Below are 19034 nucleotides of genomic sequence, written 5' to 3'. Positions count from 1 at the left end.
ATCATAACCTCCAGGGATATCCCATCATGATCAAAACCTGTAAGGATAACTTGAATTGAGATTAACCGTTCAAAATTTCCGATCATCTGGTTTATTGTATTTGTTGTAAATAATTGTTTTTGTAAATATTTTTTTACAGAAAAGAATTAGAAAAATATCGTCCCGAAATTTCAGGTGTAAGTCAAATTTTATACTCCAGATTTTTCAGAAACTAAATATTTTTAATAATTTAAATTTCTAGTAAGGACGATCCCTTGAAATTCAATTATTGGAAGAAACGGCTCCGAGATGTGCGTGAAGAACTATCTAAAGCTGCGATGGATAAATTAAAGAAAAGATGTCCAACCTTATTCAGAATGGGTTGGTTTGAGGTAAAGCCTATAATCATGAAATACAGTGGGGCTCATAAAAATGTGGAATAAGAAGACGCTGCTAGGCTCAATTTTGTTTCATAGAGGTGAAACATGAAGCACAGCAATTGTACAGTGTTGGGTTTTAAGCTACCGTAGTAAAACTTTTTTTTCGTAACTCAAACACAAATAATAATGCTTGATGTCGTCTTCTTTTTCCATAGTTTTATGGAGCATATCCACAAATCCACAAATCCAGCCTCATTTCCTTTCCTTTTCAGTTTCATTTAAGTTTTTCTCCATGGGTAGTTTTGTCGTTAAGTTCTCCAAAACTAACAGGAAGACAAATCAAACATTTAATTCTTATTTTATATTTTGTGTACTTGAATCAGGAGAAAACCCCACGAGGATCAATTTCTGGAGAATCAGATCCAAAAGAAGAACAAAAAGTGGAAAATAAAAAGGAAGAAAAGAAGGATGACAAAGAAGAGAAGAAGGAGAGGGGAGATGAAGAAAGGAAGGAGAAGGGAGATGAAGAAAAGAAGGAGAGGACAGATGAAGAGAAGGAGGAGGAGAGGGGAGGTGAAGAGAAGGAGGAGGAGAGGGTAGATGAAGAGAAGGATGACAAAATAGAAAACGAAAAACCTAGAATAATTAGAAGAGAACGCCAATTGTCAAATAATACATTTATAGACATAGAATGATTAAAAAAATACAAACTCCATTTTTACAGTGAATAAATAATTGAGGGTACAGTGTTTATTGTATTGATTATGTCGTATTCCTGGTTACACACTAGTTGGTTAGTATCAAGTTAAAGCTAATAAAAATGGTTAGTTTACAAGGACAAGAAATAAACTAGATTCAGCGGCTCTTCAGTTGAATAATAATGTTGGTTTGAGGACTCGACTACATGTTCTGAAAAAAAGATATTTTAGCATATTTTATTATTTATAAAATAAAACCAGACATGTTCCCTATAGCCGGCCAAACGGCTGAACCGAATAGGCTGAAATTTTTTAAGCGAAACCAAGGGTAGCTGGAAGGTAACGCCGGGCACCGGGCACTTCAACTATTAATTATGAAATTATATATCTCAGATGTGAAATTTTTCTTTTAAATAAATACCACTTTTAAAAAGACTATCAACCTCACGATTGGTAACATTCAATCATTTGTACGTTAACATTTTTTTGAGATATCCTTGTTCTTCTATCTGAACATCAATAATTTTCAATTGCAGTATCTATTTCAATGAACATGTGGAGTTATGCAGCAAAGACAAGGAAGAAAATGTCATAATCAGTGATACTCAGGCAAATGTTAAAAAGGGTACTTTTGTAAATCGGTTATTTCACTTTTTAAATAGAGGGTTCCTTAAAATTACATCCAGACTCTCTTCAAGTTCAAATCTGATTTGTAAAAAGATTTGCTTACCAGGACAGAGTTGCCCCTCACTCTACGTAGTCCATCAATCTGTTCCTCTGCCAGCCTAGACCTCTCCTCCGCCTCTTCAAGCTCCTGCTGAGCTTTACGGAACTTGGCCAGGTTCAAGGCAGCTATTTCCTCTGCCTCTTCAATCTGCTTCTTGTAAGTTCTGATCTTATCCTGAAGTTTGGTGGCCAACTCTCCCATCTTCTCCTGGTTCTTCTGATCCTCATCATTTTGGAACTGCAGTTCTTTTATCTTACGCTCACTCTTTTGGTAGGATTTTAAAGTTTCAGAAGTTCTCATCTGACTGTTACCAAGTTCCATCTCAAGCTCTCTTATCCTGCCCTCAAGCTTAGCAATAGCATTCTTTCCACCCTTGGTGGCATGCTCAACAACCTCTTCGAGACGAAGTTCCAGTTCTTTAACCTGGGCATCAAGAGCTCTTCGTGCCTTCAATTGGCTTGAGCAATGATCTTGCTCAGATCTTAGCTCTTCAGCAAGACGAGAAGCATCAACCATGGCCTTCTTGGCCTTCTCTTCGCTGTTCTTTACAGACTGGAGAATACTGTCAATCTCTGCATGAAGAGTGTGCACAGCAGATTCAAGTTGACGCTTCTCATTGGCAGCTCTGCCGTTGATAGTGGTCATGTCATTGACTGCAACTCTGGCATCGTGAAGTTCAAGCTCAGCCTGCTTCTTACCTCTCTCAGCAGAGTCAAGCAGAGATCTTGACTCTTCAAGTTCTCCAAGCAAAGCATTGGCCTTGCGGTCAGCCAATCCGGCCTTGTCAACAATCTCTTGCCTCTGTCTAGATTCTTCCTCATAAGCAGTTTCTGCTTCCCTGTACTGGTTTTGGTATCTTTTGATTGTCTTGTGTGCTTCAGCATTTGACTTGTTGGCATGGTCCAGGGCAATCTCAAGTTCATTGATGTCAGCTTCTAGTTTCTTCTTGATTCTAAGTGCCTCAGCCTTTGCACGGGTTTCAGCCTCCATTGATGCTTGCATAGAGTCAAGTGCACGCTGATAATTCTTCCTATAAAAAAAAATAAAAATAAAACAAAATAAAATAATAATTATAAGAAATTAAATGATATATATAAATCACTTCACCTGGTATTTTCAAACTCTTCTTCCTTCTCCTGAATCCTACGATCAATCTCCTGCCTGACCTGAGAGAGCTCAAGCTGTGCTCTCATAACCTTATTCTCCTCCTGCTCCAGTGCTGCCTCTGCCTCTTCAAGAGCTGCCTGGAGCTCTTCTTTCTCAACCTCAAGCCTCCTTCTCTGTTTGTCAAGTTCATGGATGGATCTTCCTCCTTCTCCAAGCTGATCAAGTAGATCCTTGATTTCTTCAGCTAGGTTCTTGTTCTCTCTCTTTACAGCATCAAGTTGTTCAGTGATCTCCTCCCATCCAGCTCTCAAACGAAATACTTCAGAGTTATAGTTCCTACTCTCCCTCTGACTGGCCTCAAGCTCACTGGAAAGGTCATCAACCTTCATTTTCCATTCTCCAACAACCTTGTCAAAGTTTTGAGCTCTCTTGTCAGCCACTATAGCAGCAGCATTAACTCTTTCAAACTCTAGTTGAAGATCTTCCAGCTCAGTGTCCATCCTATGCTTAGACTTCTCAGTGCTTGCCACCTTAGTGTGAAGACTTTCAATAGTCTCTTCAGCTTCTTGAAGTCTCATCATCAATTTGGCCTTGTTGCCCTCGAGCTCATCTATTCTGCCTAGACCCTCAGTTTCATATTTAGATTTCCATAGTTGAATTTCAGACTGTGCCTTAGAGAGCTGTTTCAGGATCTCTCCCTTGTGCTCAGCTTCCTCTTCAATCCTGGCTCTTAGATTTTCCAATTCAGAGTTAAGATTTTTGAATTTGCTCATTAGTCCAGCTCTATCACGGGTCTCAGCATCTGCAAGCCTGCGAGTGTCTTCAAGTTGGGTTGTCAAAGATATCTTAGCTTTTCCCAACTCAGCAATATGAGCCTCGCTATCCTCAATCTGCCTTTGCAGATCTTGTCCCTCAACTGTCAACTTCTTCTTGCTGGAATCTGCCTCATTAAGTGCTCTGGCCATATCATCAAGACGCTGGTTGGATTCAGCAATCTTGGATTGGGTCAGCTTACCCTCCTTCTCAACATTCTGTCTCTCTCTAATGGCAGCATCCAAAGAAGTTTTTGCTTCATGAAGATCTCTCTCCATTCTTGCCTTATCTGCTTCAGCTTTAGCTTTAGCCTTATTCAAATCATCAATCTGAGAACCCATTTCAGAGATAACGCCATTATGTTTTGATCTAGTGTTAGCAAGTATTCCTTCAAATGAAATGTTAGACTCCTCCATATCAGCCTTCAGCTTCATAAGTTCAGCTTCTCTCTTCTTGTTGAGTTCTATTTGAGTCTGAGTGTTGTTTCCAGCATCCTCAAGCTTCTCTCCAAGGTCCTCAATATCTCTGGACAGGGTAGCTCTGTTCTTTTCAGCCTTGTTGCGGTTGTTTCTTTCAATTGCAAGTTCTTCATCTAGCTCTTCAATTCTTGTCTGCAATTCCTTGATTTGCTTTGAGTATTTGCCTCCAAGAGTTTGCTCATCCTCAATCTTAGCTGCTACAGAGGCAAACTCCTTTTCCTTCCTCTGAATAGTAGAGTTAAGCTCCTCCTTAAGTCTGTCAAGATCAGCTACAGTTTCTTGAGTAAGCTTCAGATCGGACTCAACCTTCTTCTTGATCTTTTCAGCATCAGCCCTAGCCTTCTTCTCCCTCTCAAGAGAGTCTTCTGATTCATCCAGACTTTGCTCAAGTTTTAGTTTAAGTTTGCTGAGATGATTACATTTGTCCTCTGCAGCCTGAATTCCCTCTTCAGTTTTCTGCCTGGATTCTCCAGCGGTCTTCTTCTCGCGAGTCAGCTTTTGGATAAGTTCCTCTTGATGGGCCAGTTCTTCCTTCAGAGTTCTAATTTGACTCTCCTTGGTGACAACATCCTCCTCTGACTTTTCAATATTAGTTTGAACATCTCTAATTTCATCCCTGAGCTTGTCAGTGTCCTTCTTTAATTTGGAGCCAGTCTGCTCAGCTGACCTGCGAGTATCCTCTTCCGAACGAATTCTGGTATTAAGCTGGTCAACTTGCTTTTCCAGATCATTCCTGGATTTCTCTAATTTTTCAATCTTTGCTGAGAGTTCTTTGACAACATCTCCACCAGATTCCAGTGATCTTTTAACATCTGCTTTTTCTTCATCTAGTTTAGCATGAGCAGATTTGACCTTGTTGCACTCAGCAATAGCTTTGTCAATGTTGGCTTCAGCAATGGCTATTTTCTCTTCATACTCAGCCTTGTACTGGGCAAACTTGGTACACTTGAGGTTGGGTTTGAGAGTAATCCATATCTGCCACCAAAGCCAGGTCTTACCAATCATGTAGTTACGGATTGTTCTCTGGCAGCAGTAGAGAGACAGCTTTTGTCCTTGCATCTTTACAAAATTCATTCTAGATTGTTTTCCTCTGCAGTAGGACTGAAGCCAAGAGAGAACCTGTCCAACCCTGTCTTCTCTTACCTCCTCCATGTGACCAAGGACTCCTGCCCTGAAGAAAACCTTAGTATGTCCAAGCCTGTACTTCTCCTTTTCCAGACCAACTGTTTCAAGCACAGCTGAGGCAGCAGCCTTGTCATTCTTAGCTTTGGCAACAAGACCGGCAGCTAGGATGTTATACCTGGATTTAAAGTCAGGATAGGACATTCTGTTAGGGAATCCCTTCCGGCAGATCCTAATTCCTTCAAGTACACCATTACAAGTAAGCTGGTGCATAATGAGAGCAGGCTCAATACCACCAGGCTGTTTGTGTGTATTAGGCACAACACAACGGATGAAATGAGGTTCAGTGGCATGAAGCGTTTTCATCAAATCCTCCAGCTGGGACTTGTAGAAGGAGGATACAGTTTTACCACCTCCCTTCTTCTTGCTTCCACCTTGATCCTTGGGAGTTTCAGCAGGTTGACCTGGATGATCTAGGAAGCACAGAACACATAAAGCATTGGTTCCATTCTTGATCATTTCAACAATGGTATCATTTAAAGGATCCTTGTTCTTCTCTAGCCAAGAGGTTAGGTTATAAGAAACCTTGGCAGCATAATGACAAACTGCAAAATGAGCCTCTGGATCTGGCTTAGGATCGGGCTTGGCAAAATTGGGGCATTTGCCCAACAGATTTGCGTGCAACTTTGCAGCAAAAGACTGGTCAGTTGCCTTGGGGAAAAGAGACTCTTCTTCCAGAATGGCAAGAAGACCCATGGGCTTCTCAAACATCTCAATACATTTTTGGAGATCCATGCCAAAGTCAACCATTGCCCATTCAATTCCCTCTTTCATATACTCCTCCTGTTCAAGGACGAACATGTGATGATTGAAAAATTGTTGAAGTTTCTCATTACAGAAGTTGATACAGATCTGTTCAAAGCCGTTGTAGTCAAATATCTCAAACCCAGCGATATCCAAGACTCCAATGAACTGAACCCTCTTCATGGTAGGATCACACAGAGTATCATTACATTTGTCAACAATGAACTTAAAGGTTCTCTCATACAGAGATCTGGCAATACCAGCAACAGAGCTGGAGGCCTGGGATACAGTCTGACCCTTGGTCACCCATTCAGCTCCTACCTTCAGCTTAGGTTTACAGAAGTAGTTGATCATCCATTCGTTATCAATACCAAGAAGAGTTGATACGTTCTTGGCATGTTTCTGATCTTCTTCCTTGATATCTGCTTGTTCCTCTTTACCAACACCGATAAAGGATTTAGCAAGCTCTCCCATGTGCATAAGACAAGCAGTGTTCTAAACATGCAGAATGTTTTAAGGCTCTGGATTAGAAACCTATTAAGTTGAAAGTTAAGGCTCGGTATTTTTAGCATTTATAGTTTTGCTTAAAGTCTGCACAGAGCAGGTGGGACTTATCTTGCCCTGACATTTACCCACAATTTTCCAGTACTCCGGGCGGGGAGGAGGGTGGGGTGTGGATATACAGGATATACAGGATATACAGGATATACAGGATATACAGGATATACAGGATATACAGGATATACAGGATATACAGGATATACAGGATAAACAGGATATACAGGATATACAGGATATATAGGATATACAGGATATACAGGATAAACAGGTTGATATACAGGATATACAGGGTGACTATCTTAAAATTATCCTTCCTTAAAGAAGTTATTTCAAGCGACATTAAAGAGGTGAATGTCCGATTCACAACGGTCCTCTTAAACGCTTTAAATGATCATTAAGATACCATCGTTTTAAACTCTCAGAACTTGTTCTTTTGTTAGAAAGGAAGAATTCCGCAAGCCACTTTTTGAGAGAAATCGCAATTTTGAATAATCAATTTGTAGAAAGAAGACATGGATGCTGACATAAAATTTTAAAGGATACCGGGTTGGGTAACGGACATGCCAATCCAAAAAAATAATGTCACTTGAAATTACAACGCCAGTCACTTTAAAGAACAAAGCATATTTGAAGCGTTGAAATTACCTTATAAACATCATACTTCTCCTCCTTAGTAAACCCTAGGATATCAAAAGCTTCATCTGCAAACTGCATATCCTCTTTATCATCAATACTGTCTACAGCAATCTTACCCTAGGTCAGAAAAAAGTGAACTAAAAAATTCTAAAAGTTTAAAAAATTATTTATTTATATAAAGAAGTAATCTCTGTTTGTTTGTTTGGATGTCCGATCATAACTCAGGAACCCAGAATCCCCTTGACAGATTTGCCACAAATTTTGATTTGGGAACTCGGGAGAACCACGGGAATGTTCTTAACTTGGGTTTTAGATTCAAAGTTGGGTGGGTCGACTTTTATGGGGAAAAATAACTAAAATCATGATTTAAGACCGGGTGCGGGTAAAAAGCAGGAGTAACTATGAGTAACCTGGGCAGCGACGGGTTCCAAAGAAGAAATTGTACCTGTGATACGTAGAAGTAATCTCTGACATTATTTGACAAAAGACATTTTGCCTTAAGGTCAGGAACAGCGTCGGACATGAGATTATAGAAGGAGTGGTAACATCTCTCCAGAGGTTGCTGGTAGGTCAACCTAGACTTCTCCAGTAGGTAGATAACCATATCAGCTCCTAGTTAGGATATCAGGGTTTAAAGATATACTTGATACACTTGGAAATATCAGGATTAAAGATATACTTCATACACTTGGAAATATCAGGGTTCAAAGATATACTTCATACACATGGAAATATCAGAGTTTAAAGATAAACGTGATACACATGGAAATACCAGGGTTTAAAGATTTACATTGTACACATGGAAATAGCAGGGTTTAAAAATATACTTTGTACACTTGAAAATATCAGGGTTTAAAGATATCTTCATACACATAGAAATATAAGGGTTTAAAGATATACTTGATACACTTGGAAATATCAGGGTTGAAAGATATACTTCATACACATGGAAATATCAGGGTTTAAAGATATACTTTGTACACTTGAAAATATCAGGGTTTAAAGATATACTTCATACACATGGAAATATCAGGAAGATATACTTCATACACATGGAAATATAAGGGTTTAAGGATATACTTTGTACAATTGAAAATATCAGGGTTTAAAGATATACTTCATACACATGAAAATATCACGGTTCAAAGATATACTTTGTACACTTGAAAATATCAGGGTTTAAAGATATAATTTTTACACATGGAAATATCAGGGTTTAAAGATATACTTCATACACATGGAAATATCAGGGTTTAAAGATATACTTTGTACACTTGAAAATATGAGGGTTTAAAGATATACTACATACACATGGAAATATCAGGGTTTTAAGATTTACTTCATACACTTGAAAATATCAGGGTTTAAAGATATACTTCTTAAAGGTTGAAAATATCTGAGTTTAAAGATATACTTTGTAAAGTTGGAAATATCAGGGTTTAAAGATATAATTCGTAAAGTTGGAAATATCAAGGTTTTAAGATATACTTTGTAAAGTTGGAAATATCAGAGTTAAATAAAATACTTTGTAAAGTTGGAAATATCAGGGTTTAAAGATATACTTTGTAAAGTTGGAAATATCAGAGTTAAATAAAATACTTTGTAAAGTTGGAAATATCAAGGTTTAAAGATATACTTTGTAAAGTTGGAAATATCAGAATTAAAAGAAATACTTTGTAAAGTTGGAAATATTAGTCTTTTCCACAAACCCTGACTTTCTAATCCTTATATCTATTCAACCCAATGTCGTTGACTTTAGATATTTCAAACTATGAATTCTGTAAGATAAAATAAATGCAATATATAGGGATTTAAAAATTTAAGTTTGTGACAAAGACTCAATTTTTTTTGAAAATATCACGGTTAAATAGTAAGCTTAGTAAAGTTTGAAAAAACTTGAAGGTTTACAATTCCTAAATTTAAAAATATCGCGTACACTTGCACATTTCGTAACATTCTTTTAAACATTTTTTAATAAATGTTGAGCAATAAAAACATGACAGGTCGTTTTTCTTTTAGATGATAAACTGTAAACAGTCAATTTATCGCTCAAGGGCTTGACAAATCTGTAATCTGTATTTTCCCCAAAACACAAAATTTAAAGTTTACAGGATGCATCTTGCAAGAGATAAAGAATATATGAAGAAAAACTTGCGGATTTTTCTAATCTTTCTAATCTAATAATCTATTTTCAAATCTCTCTAATCTAATAATCTATTTTCTAATCTCTCCAATCTAATAATCTATTTTACCGCTAATTTTATAAAATAAGCAAAAAATATGAAATACATTTAATTGATTTAAAGAAGAATTGTTTCGAGTCATAATAAAACCCGGATCAGTTTGGAGTCATAATAAAACCAGGACCAGTTTTTAGTCATAATAAAAACCAGGACCACTTTCAACTCACAATAAAAACCAGGACCAGTTTTTAGTCATAATAAAAACCAGGACCACTTTCAACTCATAATAAAAACCAGGACCCGTTTCGAGTCATAATAAAAACCAGGACCAGTTTCTAGTCATAATTAAAACCAGGACCACTTTCAACTCATAATAAAAACCAGGACCAGTTTCAACTCATAATAAAAACCAGGACCAGTTTCGAGTTATAATAAAAACTAGGACCAGTTTCGAGTCATAATAAAAACTAGGACCAGTTTCGAGTCATAATAAAAACTAGGACCAGTTTCGAGTCATAATAAAAACCAGGACCAGTTTCTAGTCATAATTAAAACCAGGACCACTTTCAACTCATAATAAAAACTAGGACCAGTTTCGAGTCATAATAAAAACTAGGACCAGTTTCGAGTCATAATAAAAACTAGGACCAGTTTCGAGTCATAATAAAAACCAGGACCAGTTTCGAGTCATAATGAAAACCAGGACCAGTTTTTAGTCATAATAAAAACCAGGACCAGTTTCAAGTCATAATAAAAACCAGGACCAGTTTCGAGTCATTATAAAAACAAGGACCAATTCCGAGTCAGAATAAAAACTAGGACCAGTTTCGAGTCATAATAAAAACTAGGACCAGTTTCGAGTCATAATAAAACCAGGACTAGTTTCAAGTCATAATAAAACCAGGACCAGTTTTGAGTCATAATAAAAACCAGGACCAGATTTAATAAACGCAAATACGTAGCTAAACTACATATGTAGACAAAGTTAACCCACTCTCATGCTTATTTCTGAACCAGCTATATGACTGACCTGGAGAAGAGATACTAGTTCTAACCAGCTCTATGATAGACCCGGAGAAGAGAGACTAGTTCTAACCAGCTCTATGATAGACCCAGAGAAGAGAGACTAGCTCTAACCAGCTACATGATAGACCCGGAACAGAGAGACTAGCTCTAACCAGCTATATATATAGACCCGGAGAAGAGAGACTAGTTCTAACAAGCTGTATGTATAGACCCGGAGAAGAGAGACTAGTTCTAACAAGCTATATGATAGACCTGGAGAAGAGAGACTAGTTCTAACCAGCTCTGTAATAGAACTGGAGAAGAGAGACTAGTTCTAGTTCTAACCAGCTCTATGATATACCTTAAGAAGAGAGACTAGTTCTTACCTGCTAGTTTTCCGGACTGGTTGAAGTGAATCCTGATAAACTTGCCGAACCTGGAACTGTTGTCATTTCTCACAGTCTTAGCATTACCCCAGGCTTCAAGCACAGGGTTGGTCTAAATAAAAATATGTTTTAATATTTCATGGGGGGATATGTAATATAAACCTAAAGTTATTTTATCAGGATATCATTTCCACATGGGGGTAAGTTGAAATAGGAAAATTTAAAAAGGGTATTTACCAAGACCTAAAATTAAACTATGGAAATTTATCCTCCTAGTTTTCTTTATAAATTGGAGTAACTTATGTAGGATAGATTATTTACAGAAAATTTATATTTAGAAAAATGCCATTTTAAAGCTGAGTTGGGAACTTTTAAACGAAAGTAGTTAAACTAGATCTGGTCTGTTCAACTACTCATCTAGATAAAATTGAACTAGGTTTGGTCAGTTTAACTACTCATCTAGATAAAATTGAACTAGGTCTGTCGGTACAACTACTCATCTAGATAAAATTGAACTAGGTCTGGTCGGTTCAACTACTCATCTAGATAAAATTGAACTAGGTCTGGTCGGTTCAACTACTCATCTACATAAAATTGAACTAGGTCTGGTCGGTTCAACTGCTCATCTAGATAAAATTGAACAAAGTCTGGTCTATTCAACTTCTCATCTAAATAAAATTTAACTAGGTCTGGTCGGTTCAACTGCTCATCTAGATAAAATTGAACTAGGTCTGGTCGGTTCAACTGCTCATCTAGATAAAATTGAACTAGGTTTGGTCGGTTCAACTGCTCATCTAGATAAAATTGAACTAGGTCTGGTCGGTTCAACTACTCATCCAGATAAAATTGAACTAGGTCTGGTCGGTTCAACTACTCCTCCAGATAAAATTGATCCCCATCTTTCAAGATAAACTCTAGTGAAGAATAGTTAAACCACTCGTACTAAGTTCGACCACTTCTTTTTATTTATTATTCTTATCTTACTAAATTCCCATTTTTTATTTAACTTAGTTTTTTTTAATCCAACCTGGACGATTTTATCTTCTAGACCAGGTTCTCCTTCCTTCTTCTTTCCAGTTGCACCAATAGAAGCAAAATACGAGATAACCTTCTTTGTATTCTCTGTCTTACCAGCACCAGACTCTCCGCTAAATAAAGGGACTGTTTGCAATTTTATTTAGGGAAATTAAAGGAACACTTTGTACTCAAAAACTTATTTTTTAAAGAGTAGGTACTTAAAAACTTAAGTTTATTAAAGGAAAGATATTTTAAAACTTTTGTTCATGAAGGGAAAGATAGGTTTATTAAGGGAAAGATACTTTAAGATTTAGGTTCATTAAGGGAAAGATACTCAAAATTTAGGTTTAGAAAGGGAAATATACTCTAAAACTTACGTTCATTAAGGGAAAGATACTCAAAACTTATGTTCATTGAGGGAAAGAAAGGTTTATTAAGGAAAAGATACTTAAAACCTTAGGTTCATAAAGGGAAAGATACTCAAAACTTAGGTTCATTAAGGGAAAGATACTCAAAACTTAGGTTCATTAAGGGAAAGATACTCTAAAACCTAGGTTCATTAAGGGAAACATACTCTAAAAATTACTCAAAATCTTCGATTTATAAAGGAAAAGTACTCAAACCCATAAATTCAAATTGAATGAAAATACTCACGTGATAAGTATAGACTGGTTTTTGCCACCGACCATCATACCCTGGAAAGCTCCTTCAGCGATAGCGAATATATGAGGAGGAACTTCATTCCTTCGTTTACCCATATACACCTCCATAGCTCGCTGAGTGTAGATGGGGAACCTCTTAAATTAAAACTTTATGAAAAAAATGTACTAAAAAAAATTGTAACTATATACAGGGAGACCCATAAAACACAACAATAACTGCAATACAAAGTTCTGAACTTGGGAAAAGGAATTGAGTCTTTGCTGCAAACTCAAATTTTGAATTCTGTTGACTCAAATTTTGAATTCTGTTAACTCAAAGTTTGAATTCTGTTGACTCAAATTTTGAATTCTGTTGACTCAAATTTTGAATTCTGTTAACTCAAATTTTGAATTCTGTTAACTCAAATTTTGAATTCTGTTAGATCACATATTCTAAGTTTGATATATCAGGCTGTAAAAATATTATTTGAAAATTTGACTTTGTGGCAAAGACTCAATTCCTTTCTTATTTTCTGAATAAAAAGTGAATCATCTTACCTTGTATGGGTTGACCGCAATACAGAAGAGTCCGGAGTAAGTATAGATCAGCTCGTTCACATATCTGATCCTCAGATTCCATAAAACAGACGCATCGTTCAAGTAGGTCAGATTGGACATATCCTCACAGCAATCGAACTTGGGAGGGTTAACCTGTCCCACCAGATCCTTCTTAAACACCTTCTTCTCCCCCTTCACGCTCACGGTGATCTTGTCCCCCTCGGTGCTCTCGATCATACCCTCGGCGAACCCTCCGGTTGCCTTCTCAGGGACCCAACAGGACTTCTTAGGGTCATAAGGCTTGGCCTGAACAGGTTTTTGGTTTAAGAAAAAGCATTATCGTTTCGGAAACATTGTTTTTTTTGTCTCTATCATACCTTATAATGGGGAAGGTCTGTCAAAATGTGTGCAGGGCTTTGGTTTTTAAAAACTATTTTCGTCTTGGAAATCAAGCAATCCAAATTCCAAGTTCGAAAAAAAACTCATTAACTCCTTGGCGATTTTCCTCAAATTTTGATTGAGAAACTGGGTGGAACCACGGAGAATGTTCATAGTTTGGTTTAAAAATTCTAAGTTGAGTGGGAGGACGTTTATAGGGAAAGTTTAGTTTCCGGGCAAACCTGGGTTCCCAAGCTAGTAGCTATATGTATAAACCTGGGTTCCCAAGCTAGTAGCTATATGTATAAACCTGGGTTCCCAAGCAAGTAGCTATATGTATAAACCTGGGTTCCCAAGCTAGTAGCTATATGTATAAACCTGGGTTCCCAAGCTAGTAGCTATATGTATGAACCTGGGTTCCCAAGCTAGTAGCTATATGTATAAACCTGGGTTGCCATGCCAGTAGCTTTATGTATAAACCTGGGTTCCCAAGCTAGTATGTTTATGTATAAACCTGGGTTCCCAAGCTAGTAGCTATATGTATAAACCTGGGTTCCCAAGTTAGTAGCTATATGTATAAACCTGGGTTCCCAAGCTAGTAGCTATATGTATAAACCTGGGTTCCCAAGCTAGTAGCTATATGTATGAACCTGGGTTCCCAAGCTAGTAGCTATATGTATAAACCTGGGTTGCCATGCCAGTAGCTTTATGTATAAACCTGGGTTCCCAAGCTAGTATGTTTATGTATAAACCTGGGTTCCCAAGCTAGTAGCTATATGTATAAACCTGGGTTCCCAAGCTAGTAGCTATATGTATAAAGTAGTTTGGATGTTTTTAATTAATTCGGTAAATCCAGGAAAAAGTTCATGGTTAACATTCTTTAAGCTAAGTAAGATAACTTTTATAGGGAAAGTTTAAAATCAGGCAAAGCATGGTTCCCAAGCTAGTAAAGGGTGTCCCATGAAACATTACAGTTGGTGAATAGTTTTAAATGTCTTCTTCCATAATTTGCTAAGTTCTTTGATACCAAAGAGAAAAAAAAAATATCACATGGATGGCAGTCATAGTAAATAACATTGATATCAAAGTAAAAGATTTTTAAAAGAAATGAACTGCAAAAAGTCTGTAATACCTAAAATAGTATAGGGAAGAAGACAATCGAAATTATTTACCATCTGTCATGTTTCGTGGAACACCCTGTATATAAATAATTATACCTTGTTCTTCTCCTTGAGTTCGTATGAGACGAACAACCATTGTGACGGATCTGGATCCGGTCCTGAACCTTTCTTTATATGGCCGGGCATCCTGGAAATAATTTTTTAGTTTAGAAAACAGCAGAGGAGACACAGTGATCACCAAAAAAATGCTCTTTTTTACAATTATGAATGGCGGATCAGAATTTTCCGAGATATAGCGTATATTAAGAAATTACGAAATCCGTCCAAATACTTTAAATAAAAATATGGAGCAGCACAGACAACAATATCTCCCCTCACGTTAAATTAGAAGTCCTTGTTAAAGTCTAGTGAGTCGTAACTTTAGATTTTTCGTGTTTGTTATCTTATACTTTTTGGTTGGGCTTGTATTTTAAATAGTATGTATTTAAAGGCTTCCACGATACTTTTGACGAATTTATGAAAAGAGATTAAAATATGGCTGAGAATTTTCCAAACCAGACAGAATATGTTTTTCGTTGTAAATAGTTTTTCGTGCGCTGTTCACTGAAGAAAATTCAAATAAGGTTTGATTTAAGTGAAAAAATACAATTCAAACTGATAGGCTATCAGCACAATTAGTTTTCAGAAAAGTAATGATAATTTCATGATATTGATAAGTAAATAATAAAACCAAGATAACGATTAGGTTTGTACCTGGAGATAATATTAGATTAGTACCATGAGTAAAATTAGGTAAGTACCTGGAGCAGAACAAGATTAGTACTTAAAGTAAGATTAGGTCAGTACCTGGAGTAAGATTAGGAGTAACACAATGTAAGTACCTGAAGTAAGATAAGGTTAGTATCTGGAGTAAAATTTGGTTAGTACCTGAAGTAGTATTAGGTTAGTACTCGGAGTAAAATTAGGAGTAAGACAAGGTAAGTACCTGAAGTAAAATTAGGTTAGTACCAGGAGTAAGATTAGGTTAGTACCTGGAGTAAGATTAGGTTAGTACCTGGAGTAAGATAATGTTAGTACCTGGAGTAGGATTAGGGTTAATACCTAGAATAAGATTGGGTTAGTGCCAGGAGTAAGATTATGTGAATACCTGGAGTAAGATTAGGTTAGAGCCCAAACGTCCCACTGAACACAATACTCCAGGGTCCAGTCTTTATACCTGACAGGTCACGTGACAAGGTGCCCTTTCCTGAGCTAGCGGCCAGCTTATATATATACTTGAGGGAACCTTTAACTTTACATACTCGGTATTCATGCAGACAATACAGCTAGCAAGGCATTTAGGGGAGTAAATGGAAGAGGAGGAGGGATGGGGATGAAAGGGGACGGTAAGGAGGGATTCAAAGATAAGGTTGGAAAGATATGAACCCAGCTTTCCACAATTATGCATTCTAGTTCACATGAATGCATATGACGAGAATGACATAGAATTTAGGGGAACATTTTCATATAACTGATTATTTGCGACAAACTCTAACATTCCAACCTTCATATTTTTGCAACCTCATGATGTAAACCTTTAATACTTCAAACTTCAACTATCTGATCCATTAGTTTTAGTTTTAATGAAACGTTTAAATACTTAGAGTTTGAGGAGAGTAATCAGTTTCTCTGTTTTTACAGACATTGTTTATGCTAATAAGGGAGCTATTTTAGAAAAAAGGGATCAAAAGGTAAATCTAATGTAAGACGGATCTCCCTGTAGTAGTATAAGTAGTATAAGGTAGGTTTAGAAAAAGTATATACACCTACAGGGTTACACCCACAAAGGATGAGATTTCATAGACGATTGTACGAAACTTGCTAATTCCATTTTCTTGCATTCAGTGTTCCTTGTAGGTCAAAGCTGGCTTGTTTTTCTGTGATTAACCATTTAGTTAACCATAAAAATACTCAATTCAATGCAAAAATCAAAAATAAAGCTTCAAATCGTCATATTTTTAGAGTTATGGGTCGTCTTTACAGTCTCATCCTGTGTGGGTAACCCTGTATAATTGTCTCATCCGTTTAACTTAAAGAAAATCATAACAGCTGTGTATTGGCAAATCTTGAAGCAAACATATATTTTAAAGGGACTGTTATTTAAATGTAGAAACGATTTCTCAAACTATTTAATAATTCCAATGTGACGAATTTTTACACGACAATTCAGAGATGAAATATAAGTACATTAAGATCTCTGTCCTCGATGATTAGGTAAACGTAGTGAGCGGGGGATGTCCGGATTTTCGGATTTTCCGAAAATAATATTCACGGAAAGTTTAAATTTCTGACGACATTCATAAACGTATTTTTGTCCATTTTGTCTATTTTGTCTATTTTGTCCAAATTTTGTTCATTTCTTTATATATTTTGTTAAGGAAAATGTAAATAGATTTTCGGAATATATTTTTGACGAAAAGTTTCATGTTTACTGTATGCCCCCCCTGTTAAGTTCTGAGTGTTGATCATGTGTTGATTTATAAACCCTAGAAAACAATATTTTCACTTATGCAGGGTTTCCAAATCAACATGGGAGTTAACTGGCGACTTTTACATCGTCTTCGATCCATGAACACAGTTATTGCAGTATTCCAGTTTAAACATCTAATATCGTAAACGACGGGTCTTCAGATTTTCACAATGAGGTCTACCATTTTTGTATCTTCAAAATTGACGGAGATATTGCAAAATTTGTACAAATTTCAATTTATCTAGTATATTAAAAATGACTTGATATCTTGGTGTTTATTTACCACTGGAGGGATCTAGATATCCTCTCTTGGGGTTTATTTACCACTGGAGGGATTCAGATATCCTCTCTTAGTGTTTATTTACCACTGGAGGGATTCAGATATCCTCTCTTGGGGTTTATTTACCACTGGAGGGATTCAGATATCCTCTCTTAGTGTTTATTTACCACTGGAGGGATTCCGATATCCTCTCTTGGTGTTTATTTACCACTGGAGAGATTCAAATATCCTCTCTTGGTGTTTATTTACCACTGGAGGGATTCAAATATCCTCTCTTGGTGTTTATTTACCACTGGAGGGATTTAGATATCCTCTCTTGGTGTTTATTTACCACTGGAGGGATTCAGATATCCTCTCTTGATGTTTATTTACCACTGAAGGGATCCATATATCCTCTCTTGGTGTTTATTTACCACTGGAGGAATTCAGATATCCTTTCTTGGTGTTTATTTACCACTACACTGAAGGGATCCTGATATCCTCTCTTGGTGTTTAGTCTCATACTGTGTGGGTACCCCAATATCTTACAAGAGAACCAGTTTATAACTCCACCCCGGAGGGACTTTAATTCCTTCATAATTTCACTTAAGGGTGTTCATATTCCTACTGGTGGAATTTTAATTCCTGTATGGGTGTTCATGTTCTCACCGGAGGAATTTTGATTCCTGTATGGGTGTTCATGTTCTCACCGGAGGAATTTTAATTCCTGTATGGGTGTTCATGTTCTCCATGTTCCCACCGGAGGAATTTTAAATTCCTTCTTGAGGGTCCATAATCCCCAAGGAGGGGTTTAGCTATCTGCAATTTATATTTAGTTAATATAAATTGTTTGAAATTATAAATTTTAAAGGGTTAAACTTGGAGAAGGTTGATAAGAGAGGTGTTTATTATAGATATAAGTCAGGTTCACAGGGATATAAAACTTTGCTTATTGCAGTACACAGGGATATAAAATTTATTAATATCTTGGTATTCCTTCATCAACATTTGGCAGGACTTTAACAGGATTTTAAAACTAGTTAAAGAGCACGGAACTCATGGAACTGTTTAGAATATAATTTACGATACTTTCCCGCGTTCTTAAAAACAGATTCATGTATTATTTTACCGTAGATTATTTCAACTTAATCTAAAACTTACCTTTCAGATATTAAAAGTTATTAATGTCGAATTCAATTTGATGCATTCCCATGTAGTTTAAATATCATAATCTTTTATTTAAATTTTATATACGATTTGGAGACGATTTTTCATCTCATCCTCTATAGTTCTTGGCAACTACGCGTGACTATGTGTCTATCTTAACACTGTTTATCTTATCACCCCCCCCCCATAATCTTTTCNTTTGGATTAATTTTTGTCTCCCAAAAAAACGTTTCTACGGTGTAAAGTTACAGAGTAAGAGCACAAACTCATTTTCAAGTATCGTGAAATTTTGTTTACAAGGGTTGGGGTAAATATGTGGGTGTTCCATGTTATTAGACGATTTAAAATTCAAACTCAACTTTAATAGTCAACTTTCTTTTCCACAGATTTATGGGTCATTTTTTATATTCCTTGCAACTATTTCAAAAAACTTCTACTGCAAAAAAACACCAAATATTGTAGAACTCCGTGGATTTGTATGGGTCCTGCGCTCTTCAACATCTT

The 19034-nt window shown here is 36.6% G+C and overlaps 1 protein-coding gene across 4 annotated transcripts; it reads right to left on the bottom strand.

Annotated features, from left to right (window-relative positions):
- Positions 1-1094: 1094 nt before the first annotated feature.
- LOC111698932 (myosin heavy chain, muscle) lies at positions 1095-15839 on the bottom strand. 4 transcript variants are annotated; one of them, XM_023469410.1, is made up of 11 exons: positions 15743-15839; positions 14692-14782; positions 13097-13402; positions 12552-12694; positions 11908-12028; positions 10881-10992; positions 7752-7918; positions 7316-7423; positions 2892-6604; positions 1788-2814; positions 1095-1268 (listed from the first exon to the last, which is right to left on the bottom strand). In XM_023469410.1, the coding sequence occupies exons 2-11, from the start codon at positions 14779-14781 to the stop codon at positions 1260-1262; spliced, it is 5796 nt and encodes a 1931-aa protein (XP_023325178.1). In that variant the 5' UTR covers position 14782; positions 15743-15839; the 3' UTR covers positions 1095-1259. The 4 variants fall into 4 exon arrangements, with proteins under 4 accessions (XP_023325178.1, XP_023325179.1, XP_023325180.1 ...); XM_023469411.1 differs by having other exon boundaries at positions 15697-15776; XM_023469412.1 differs by lacking the exon at positions 15743-15839 and adding an exon at positions 15627-15646.
- Positions 15840-19034: the final 3195 nt, after the last annotated feature.

Source organism: Eurytemora carolleeae, unplaced genomic scaffold, assembly GCF_000591075.1.
Source record: "Eurytemora carolleeae unplaced genomic scaffold, Eaff_2.0 scaffold129, whole genome shotgun sequence".
NCBI lineage: Eukaryota > Metazoa > Arthropoda > Copepoda > Calanoida > Temoridae > Eurytemora > Eurytemora carolleeae.
This window is presented reverse-complemented; position numbering and strand designations above follow the sequence as displayed.